Source organism: Bufo bufo, chromosome 5 (assembly GCF_905171765.1).
Source record: "Bufo bufo chromosome 5, aBufBuf1.1, whole genome shotgun sequence".
Taxonomy (NCBI): domain Eukaryota; kingdom Metazoa; phylum Chordata; class Amphibia; order Anura; family Bufonidae; genus Bufo; species Bufo bufo.
In genome coordinates, this window is record NC_053393.1 from 203,602,126 (window position 1) to 203,613,376 (window position 11,251).

The 11,251-nt window shown below is 41.9% G+C and overlaps 1 protein-coding gene across 1 annotated transcript in view; it reads right to left on the bottom strand.

Annotated features, from left to right (window-relative positions):
• CPNE4 (copine 4) overlaps positions 1-4,983 on the bottom strand; it is a 475,385-nt gene extending 470,402 nt beyond the window's left edge. The window contains exon 1 of the mRNA XM_040432996.1: positions 4,807-4,983. Coding sequence (XP_040288930.1) covers positions 4,807-4,977 — 171 coding nt within the window. The 5' untranslated portion in view covers positions 4,978-4,983. The remainder of the gene's footprint in view (positions 1-4,806) is intronic.
• Positions 4,984-11,251: the final 6,268 nt, after the last annotated feature.

Genomic DNA, 11,251 nt, shown 5'->3' on the forward strand with positions numbered 1-11,251 from the left:
CTCGCCTTGAGCATATTAAATGGTATATATGCCTGCCAGTATGTCCCAAGTACAGTAGCGCATGTTTTGTAAGTGTATGCGCAAATAAAATAAACTGAATATCACAGATATTTAGGATGCGCAAACGTTATATAGAAGATGTAACGCAGGTAATGTTGCTGTCACCAGCGGCGAAAGCATTAAACTGAATGTCACTGATATTTAGGATGTGCAAACGTTATACAGGAGATGTAGAGCAGGTAATGTCGCTGTCACCGGCGGCGAAAAAAGTAAACTGAATGTCACAGATATTTAGGATGCGCAAATGTTATACAGTAGATGTAGCGCAGGTAATGTCGCTGTCACCAGCGGCAAAAAATATTTCATTGAATGTCACTGATATTTAGGATGCGCAAACGTTATACAGAAGATGTAGCGCAGGTAATGTCGCTGTTAGCAGCGGCCAAACAATTGTGCTGAATGTCACAGATATTTTGGATGCGCAAATGTAACACAACAGATATAGCAGAGGTTGTGTCACTGTCAGCAGCGGCCAAACAATTGCTCTCAATTTAGAGCAGGTTGCGCTAATAAGATATATTGCAGCCAGATAAAACAATAGTCCTTAAAAGGACTTTTGGGTCTCTAACACCTTTCAAGACTAAACCCTTCCTAAAAAAAAATTCCTGTCCCTATACTATCTGTCCCTTCTGCTGCAGCTCTCCCTGACTAAGACTGAGCCGAACCACGTGTCATCGGGTGCTATATAGCACCCAATGATGTGTTCTGGCCAGCCAATCATTGTAATGGCAGTAACCAACATGGCTACGGCATTACAGTGAGTGTCAGTACTTCCCTGCACGTTTATTGGCCGTGTAGCGGTGCTCGGCCGAACACAGCGATGTGCCGAGCATCGCGATGCTCAAGTCAAAATGGTGTTCAGACAAGCATGCTCACCCAACACTATAGATAACCCATCCTTACACATGTAGTTCAATTATCAAGTGCAGACAATTAAGGTCTGCCGATAGTGGTAACATTTCAAAAATTGTAGTTGGAAATCCAATCCTAGACCTAGCTACATTAATATAAAGGGTTAGATATTTTATACATGTTAACTTTTCCATGCTGTGTCAACACTGGAAACCTATGAGTAACCTACAGGTTTAATACAGTAAAATTGTGTGAGGTATTTCCCATGCTAATTTCCAAGGGGCTCATCGTAGCAGTGCTTGGTTTTTATGACCAGTACAGTTTTCAGTTGTCCTGTAAAGGCTAATAGATTTTATTGAGTAAATGAACCATTGGAGACAAGTAAAGCCCGAGACATTGTTTTGCCTGGATTTTTTTAACAGAACCCCTCACATTGAAAATGCAGTGCAACCTTAGGGCAGAATGTTATAGAGTAGGAGGAGCTGAGAAGATGGATATATAGTTTTGTGAGAAAAGCCTAGAATTAGCAGATACTTTGATGAATAAACCATTAGTTCTAGCAAGAGTATTTTAAACATACAAATGAGTGCTTAAATGTGATGGGAGCCACATAGCGGAGCTCCATAGACTTGGACTTTCACAAATTTTTAGGATAAAATAATTTCAATGTTCTGGACGTTTTATGTCAAGTTTATGTTTTTATTATGAAAAACAGTGTACATTAAAATTATTTATTTTAGAAGATGTGCTGCTCTGCAGATTACCAAGAACTGCAGCTCTTCATTCTGGAAGGTGTAGAGGACCAGAGTTTCAAACAGCGCCAATTCCACACATCTTTTCTCTTTTCATACCGTACATGAGATGCCAGTAAAATAGGTAAAGGGAGTCTGTCATCTGGAAATTCACAGTTAAGCTAGCTGAGAGGACTATGCAGGGACCTGGCCCTGTCAATCAAGAAGGAGAGGGAGTGGCTGGTAGAGGAATCAGGAGGAGCAAGGGTGTCCATGACTTGGGCCACCCTTGGGGCACTTAAAGAGAACCTGTCATCAACTTTATGCTGCCCATACTAACGGCAGTATAAAGTAGAGACAGGCGAGTTGTTTTCAGTGGTCTGTCATTTAAAAGTTAAAAGTAAGTGGTTGAAAAGAACCAACATGACTATCATTGCAGATTGGGCCTGGAAAAGAGTCACGGCCACCTGAGAAGAGTCATGGTTATTCATGAATTCCTGCCCACCTGCCAATGATTGACATTCTTCTACCTAGTTTTCTCCCTTTCTATCTAGGAGAGAACTGCCAATCATCAGCAGATGGGCAGGGAGAACAGGAGATTATGAATAACCATGACTCTTCTCAAGTAGATTTGACTCATTTCAAGGCCTGTGCTGCAATGGTTATGATGCTGGTTCTCAGTAACCACTTACTTTTAGCTCATGAGTGACACACCGCTGAAATCAGCATTTCTGTCACTATTTTATGCTGTCCTCAGTGAGGTCAGCATAAAGTTGATGCCAGGTTCCCTTTAACTGTTCATTTGAAAAGTACTTTTTCTCCATAATGAAGCAACATATTGCTAAGTGAAAGATATCATTACATTCAGCTGAGCTAGCCCTACAATACATTTTCCCTGGGTTAACAGTGAAATTTCTAATGACAGATTCCCCTTAAAAATAAAATTCCCCTTCAATATATTTAATATATTTTTATATATTTTTTCTCCACTATGTTTTGGGATAACCTCTTGTTCTACAGTACGTTCTCCTAAAACTAGGACAATGCTCAATGAAAAGGCCAACGCCTCAAATGTCAGCATAGCAGTTATCATTCTGATTATCAGATTGACTATTTGATGAATATTACAACTCAACTGATATATTTATTTAAAAGTGGAATTGTTTTCCGAGTATGGGAATAGGGTATGAAAGGAGACATTATCAGTTAAACATATTCAATGCGTATTATACATTTCCCAGCATTGACAGTAACATCAATCAGTTAGAATCTACATTGGCTAATTTCTTCCAATCTCTTCAATATGACACTTCTATCTTTTAAGACTGAATGATGACTGAAAGCTAGTGGGTATTGAATGATGTATATACCGTAATTAACTGCAGTAATTGATGCTAAAAACAGCTTGAAAGGGAAGATAACCCCTTTACAGACTGTACTGTTCTCACTCTATTCTTGAAAAAATTGCCTCATTTCTATCCAATCTCCTTTGCCGAGTTCTATATGGTATAGGTAATTTTATTTAATAAAGGCACATTCTTACATTTCACAGGGCTGCTACCATTCTATTGAAGGCAACACACATAGAACATTTTTACTCAGGATTCCCAGCTTTGTTGGCTTTTCATTTTGGATGAAATCTACTACAAGGTACCAGGAATCCCACTTTTTCAATAATAAGGCTCCCTTTCATTCCTGCAGAGTATGCAGAAACCATTGCAGATAAGAGAACGCTTCCTCAAAGACCCCATCACTCCTGTACAGCTGGGGTTTTCATCCTTGACAAAAGACCAGGATGAGAAGCAAGTGCTGTGAACTCTCAATAAATTCTAACAAGTTACAATAATGCTTCAGGATGGGGGAAATGTGTATTTTAATGATATTCCTTCAATTAAACAGATTGTGAATGCTCCTGGTGACACTCAAAATGATGTACAATCTCTATTTCCAGTGCGTTCCATTTCTGTTTCGAAGAACGAGAAAGATACAATAAAGCACAAGACAAGGAACATGAATATTTTTTTCGGTAAGGAGGCTGATTAAATGTGACAAGTATCTTTACCAAAAAATGAATGATAATAGCATCACATGGGGAAAGACACAAATTATTTCAACAGCAAGAAAAGGAAATCATTTCTAACTTGATTCAGAGGGAAGCTTCTTTCATTGCTTAGCCACAGATTAGCTATTTTATAACGTATTGTTTTGCCCATAGGCAGTGTATTATTTGAATAATTTAGAACATGCATGAACAGTATAGGACTCTTAAAGGGGTTATCCAAGAAAAAACTTTTTTAACAGATCTCTTCAGAGTGGATGGATCCTTGCTGGGGTTCATACTTACTAGTTCCTGCTACTGGATTCTGGCTTCATAACTTCACGGCCGCCAGGTCTCTGGGAATCAACATCCTGTTGACGGTCATCAGGTGAACCATGAGTGACAGGTCACCACAGAGGTCAAGAGACGCTCTTCAACAGGATGTTGATTCCCAGAGACCCAGGACTTGCGGAGGCAGCCATATAGCGATGCATCTGGAATCCAGCAGTGGGGAGCAGGTAAGTACGAACCCCACCACAGGGACAGACCTGTTTAGTCTTGGATAACCCCTTTAACCTTTGTTTTCGAGAAGGAACTATTAATGAATGAAAATGTTTTTGTTGCATTAGTTGTCCAGTTTATGAGCTCTATTATTCAAGAGGTCTTAAAGTGAATGCTAACCCATGAGCACTATTTTTTTTCCATAACTAGGTTCAAAAGTAACCTACATAGTCATACAGCTAAATGAGTTTTCCCGGTGCTCAGGATAGATTATCAATATCTGATCTTTTGGGGGGCCAACCTCCACCGATTAGCTGTTTCCTTCAGCCTCTAGTGCAGGAACTAGCACTTGAAATGTAGCAGGAAGCACAGCTCTTTCCAGTCTAGCTGTGTTTGTATTTTTTTTTATTACTTTAGGTACACTAAACATCATGACCTGCCTAATTTTGATATAAATGTCAAACCAGTAAAAATGTATTCTCATCTGTAATAATAACCTTGTATCAGTATTTCATGTATTACAATGTCATAGATAAAGGTTGTGTATTTCACGGTTACCGTACATACTGTCATTTTTCCTGGCTTCAAATGGAAAGCAAATGAGAATGCGTTCTGTACTCTTACCTCAAACCACTGCCCGTGAGACTGCATCTTCAGGATTACACAGGGATCTGGTTTGGAGAGCGCATCTCTGTCCAATATCCCCTTACAAGAAACTCTCAATTCCACTTTAGCGAGACACGGACTGTTGAAGATCCCAAGGGTGTTGGCTGCTGATTCATATATGTTGCTCATCTTTTCAATTGTATACCTAAATAAAGAAAATGTATGTTATTTTCAGAATCACCACTTCCTTTTACTTCTGCATGTATTTTACAGATGCAAAGTGAAATTCCCTGACCCTGTCATCCGTGTTTACACCTCTTACTCAATATAGCAGCATTGCATTAAAAGGAATGACTGCTTTAAATCAGTCAAGTCTACAGACGTTTTCTCAAAAATTTATGTATCGGTATTTACATGAAAATGAGTATCTACCCTTGAGAATTGGTGGACAACATCAAAGAAAACAAGATCTGAATGAGTTATTAATCAAGAAGCAATCATCCTTGTATAGAAATTAGATGAAATTTACAAAAATTGCAAGTGGCATTGCAACTTGATAAAGGAGACACTGAAAAAATTTACAGTTTAACCCCTCAACAGTCACATTAAAATTGGAAAAACCCTTCTGAAAATGTCACCTTTTTATTGTAGATTTTGAATTTATGCCTGAATAGCTGGCACATGATTCTGGGGGCACAAATGCATTGGAGCTGTGATCACGCTATGATTCTGGTCTTATTTTAAAGCCTAGGCTGTCAGCTTTCAAAAAAGTTCTATATATCTAGCTGTTATCAAGCCCCAAGCCCAAGGGGATAAAGAGGGCCCCCCGCTCCCCCTGCTCAGCTTTGCTTGGTTGTGATCTGTTAGTGCCTGTTCTTAAAACCTGAGCAGAGCTTGGGGAAAACTATTGAAGGGTAAAGGGAATGCAAGAACTAGATAAAGGCAAACATGAAAGAGATTTTATATAGTTTAACCCTTAGGATACCAGAGTTTTTTTTTTTCGTTTTTGCGTTTTCATTTTTCTTCCCTATCTTCCTTGAGCCATAACTTTTGTTCACATAGCTGTATGAGGACTTATTCTTTTGTGGCACAAGTTGTACTTTCTTATGCCACCATTTAATATGGCATACAAGGTAATGGGAAGTGGGGGAAAAAAAACGGTTTTACGGGTTTTGTTCCCAAAGAGTTCCCTTTGCAGCAAAAATGACCTGTGCCCTTCATTCTCTGAGTCAGTATGATTACAATTATACCACATATGTATAGTATTTTTTAATGTCTAAATAGTGTAAAAATAAATGCAAAATTAGAAAAATTTATTTTTCTTTACATTACCATATTCTGACCCCTGTAACTTTTAATAGTGATATCTACTGAGCTGTGTGGGGGCTCCTTTTTTTTGTGGGACCATCCTTAGATTTTATTGATACCATCTTAGAGTGTGTGTGACTTTTTGATCACATCTTATTAAACATATTTTTTTGGTAAGAGAAGCGATTAAAAAATAGCAAATTGGCTATTTTGACCCTTTTTTTGTTACGCCATTCGCTGTATTGGAAAAATATTTTGATGTTTAGATTTTTTATTTATGTATTTATTTTTTATTCTACGGAAAAGGGGGGTGATTTAAACTTTTATATTTTTTCATTTTTTTAAATATATTCTTAACATTATTTTTTTAACTTTTTTATGATTTTGAAGCTCGTATATGAGCCTACAAAATAAAAAAAAATTAAATAAAATTCTGAACAATCATGGGTCTTTTAGACCCATTATTTGTACAGGATTGATCATTTCTTATGTTGGCATGATGACATAAGGATTGCCTGATAACATAAGGATTGAAATAAGAATTGCAGCTTCAATACACTCTTCAGAGAGACCCAGGGTATTGAATTCAATTACTGGCCTTCTCATTGGCCGCAGAGGAAGCTGGCAATAAGCCCAGAACCGTGAGCTTCCAGGTTTTTCACCCTTTAGATGCCGTGATCTCACTTGATCATGGCATCAAAAGACTTTAATGACCGCAGTCGGCATTATTGCTAGTTGTCTTCCTGGCCATTGCTGTTCTTATCAGAGTACAAGTCTTAATATAACCTCTAGCAATTTAATAATTTAATTCATTCTAATGGTTAACATACATAGTAATGATAAAGAAACCAGATCGTAATTGATCGGGTCCGTTCCGAATTTCACAAAAATTCATCTGCAAAGTGAAATTCAGGTTTGCTTCAAACAAATCCAGTAAAACAGCACTAATTTCAATTTCACTGCACATGTTGGGCTGGAAAAAGCATGAGGGAATAAGAAGAATGCTCACATGTCCCTGAGGGGAAGTAGGGAAGAGGGCTTGTCTTGATTGGCTTAAAGGGCTGACAGACAGCCTGGATGAGCCATTTAGTGGGGAAGCAAGCAGAGAGGTGCCCGAGCAGAACATCATTCTGTGTTAGATGGGTGTAGCAGTCTCTGTCAAAAAATGATCTTAGGGACACTGTACAGTCACAGTCACGCTTCTATTCTAATGTCAGGAACAGTCAAGGGAAAGACTAGAAAGAAGAATGAAAAAATAACTAAAAAATATTATATATATATATATATATATATATATATATATTTGTGTAGAATAGGAAATTTGAGCAGGGAAAGCTTTCAGGGAGGAGGAGTTGAGGCTGTATGTGGATGGCCCAGATAGTGCCTTCTAGCTGGAGTTACTACCTTATAATACAGCTTCAGCTCCTGCCGGACCTCAAAAGCAGACACGTCATTTCAACAGAAAGACAGCTGTGTTCTTTTTCCAAACCTGGAGTTTCTACATCGGCGTATTTACAGCTTATTGCCAGTACAACATGCTCCCAATAGAATTCTGTTGCAGAACCACAGTGGCGTGCCCAGGGGGGGCGGGGGGTGCGCCCCGGGTGCCGGCTCTGACGGGGGTGCCAGCAGGCCCAGAAGCAATGAGCACTTCCACTGCCGGCAGGGAGCGGAGCGCATAGTTCTCTGCCCCACCGCCGATCACCGCAATAGGTTTCAGGCCGGTAGTGAAATAATTCTTTGCTAAGTAAGCCGGTGGATGTGCGATTGCGCAGCTCCTCCAGCTGATTCCTTGGTGATCTCGTCACTTCCGGTGCGGCAGCGTCACTTCCGGTATAGACTTTTGGCAAGGTATAGAGATTTGGCAGAACACCAGGACTCTGCAGCACAGTGCCGGGACTCTGCATGCAAGTGCAGGTAAGTATTTAGCTTTTAGGGTTTCTTTCCTTCTTTTTTCTTTTATGTGGCAACTTTGGGGGACATGAGGGGGCCGGGGTGGACAGAGGACGTGTGGGGGCAAACTTTTATTTTATAATGTGGCAACTTTGGGAGACATGAGGGGGTGCACACAGGAGGACGTGGGGGGAATATGGTGGGATACTGTGTGACACAGTGGGGGGGGCAATTTATTATGGGAGGGATGGCAATGTGGGGGACACTGCAGTGTGGGGGACACTAATATGTGGGGGGCAGCGTGGGGGACACTACTGTGTGGGGGGCAGCGTGGGGGACACTACTATGTGGGGGGACTACTGTGTGGGGGCAGTGTGGGGGAAATTACTGTGTGGGGGCAGCATGGGGGGACACCTCTGTGTGGGGGGACTACTGTGTGGGGGACACTACTGTGTGGGGGACACTACTGTGTGGGGGGCAGCGTGGGGGGACACTACTGTGTGGGGGGACTACTGTGTGGGGGAAATTACTGTGTGGTGGACACTACTGTGTGGGGGGCAGTGTGGGGGAAATTACTGTGTGTGGGGGGCAGCGTGGGGGCCTTTCTATTGGGGAGGCACTGTAGGGGCCAGTCTATTATTTCTGGGGACACTTTACAGGGATTATTACCTGGAGCACAATATAAGGTGTTATTATTACTGGGGGTCTCTAGGGGACATTATAGCTGCTGTAGACACTATAGGGACATTTGGGGTAATTTATCAAACTGGTGTAAAGTAGAACTGGCTTAGTTGCCCATAGCAACCAATCAGATTCCACCTTTCATATTTGACAGCTCTTTTGGAAATCCAGTTCTACTTTACACCAGTTTGATAAATGACCAATTATGTCTATTAGGGTCACTATTTTTTCAGCAGTATAGCACCTGGGGCATTGGGGGGCACAACGGGCACAGTATTGGGGGTGACAGCAGGATGATACTGTGGGGACACCAGGATGGGGAGGTTGATGGAAAAATTGAGAAATCTAACGTGTTTGTGTTACAAACTCTGTAGAGACGAGATGCGGCTGAAAGAATTTCTCATGGCGGTCTAACGGAGGAGAAGAGGAAAGAGAAGGTCTACATGACAGGCGATGTCCCTGGATGTAAGAGGTATGTGGTCAAGTATTGGGGGGGAGTGCCAGAGAAATGACCCGCCCCGGGTGCCAAACACCCTGGGCACGCCACTGCAGAACAATAATTGTAAATTTTGTTTTTAATGAATCATATGTATCTGTGTTAAACGGGTTTCATTGTAGGAAAAACATTTTCCAGCAATAACACCATCTGCTGCTGAGCAAATTTTTTTTTAAGTGCATCATATCTGTGTTGTATTTAAATGAATTGTGTTGTACCAAAATCAATAACGCCATTTTTCTACCAATGAAATTAAACACAAATTATGCTATACACAGAAATAAAACCACCTTCCCTGCACAGTTATATTTTTGGTGTGGGGAGGGAGAGATTGAGCAGTGGTAGTGACAGTGGCAGTCAGGGAAATTACAGAACAGTGAATCAGGAGGGAAGGGGGGGCGAAGGAGCCCACCATATCAAAGTCTGCTGGCATGGAGGGTGAGGACTATGATAATGATTGTGTGTTGTACAGGACTTGGGAGCCAGATAAAGGTGCAGATGTGGAGGAGAAAACATCTTAGAAGGGTGGTAGCTTCAGTGGCAATACAGAGTTGAGGAAATGTATGTCCAAAACTTCCAAAAGAACTTTCAGGGCCAGAACTGCTAATATTGTGGTCAGCTTGGGAACTGGCGATGCTAATTATCCTGTGGGCACGGGCCCAAAATGTGCCAGACCTACACCAAGTTCTTCTGCCACTGTGTGAGCAACTCTTATATGCAGGTTTTGCTCCACAAGGTCGGCACACAAAACTACAGCTGTGTGCAGGGGTGGACTAGCCATAGACCCTACAGGGAAAATTTCCAGTGGGCTGATGCTCATGGGGCCGACCGAGTCCTCCTTAAGCCACTGACCTGGTACATATTGATCTGATGCTCTCAGTAATAATTAATCACTCATGAACCTTTTAATAGTGGTGATCCTTGGATAAGCTGACCAGAATGATGAGCTGTATACCTGGCTTTCTTACACATTAAAGCAGTTTGATGATTACTGGATAGTCATGCTTTTAGAACCTCTCCTATCAAAGAAAATGGGGGAATGTTTTCCTGCCGAAAAAAGGGAGGCCAAATTACGTTATTGCCCGCAAAGCCCGTGTACGCAGCTTGCCGCAACTTTTGGAGAAAAAACGCCTGCTGCCAGCGTGTCTGAAAAATGGTGCACCACAATAGTATGCAACTGACAATACAAGGCTAAGCCCTCACACTGAAGTTAAAAAATTAGATTTTAGCCAATATATTCCTGTCAGGAACATATCAGAGCCCGCGCACCCCGCCAAGGTATCTCAGTGTAGCACAAGACCTACCGCTAACCTACCTATAGTGTGTGAACACCTGGTAGCCTGTGTCACATGGCCTGCTATAGTTGGGGCCCTCAGCCTCCTCCCTCCTCCCATTGTATTAGTGATATTACTTTGGAGGAGGTATGTGGGAGTTTGGCTGTGAGTCGGACCTTGGCACCTATCGGACAGTGTACACACACTATAGGTAGGTTAGCGGTAGGTCCTGTGCTACACTAAGATACCTTGGCGGGGTGCGTGGGCTCCGATATGTTCCTGACAGGAATATATTGGCTAAAATCTCATTTTTTAACATCAGTGTGAGGGTTTAGCCTTGTATTGTCAGTTGCATACTATTGTGGTGCACCATTTGCAGTGATCTATTTACTCTTATATTTTCATCCACACATTTTGTGGCACATGTGGTCCACTGCCGGTGTTACATGATATTTCCCCTAGCCGTGAAATTTCCCTACCCTCGTCACTTCCTGTTGTGACTCTGCCATACTGGACATGACGTTCCCAGCTTTGGAAGGATGTGTGCCACGCCGCGCAGGCGGACAACGACAGCGTAGGGAAATTTCACACCAGAGTTGGACGCTTGCGCATTACCTCTCAGCCGGCTCCAGATGATCAGACACCGTGCGTGCGCAGTGAGTGGTAGGGAGATTTAACAGAACAAATTGCCATCAGATCTCCCTACCCCCACACTGCGCAGGTGCGGTGATCAGATGGATGTTCGGTATAAGAGATCACCCTGTCTGCCGCTGCGCACGCGTGGTGTATCTCGACGAGAGTAGTTAGCCGC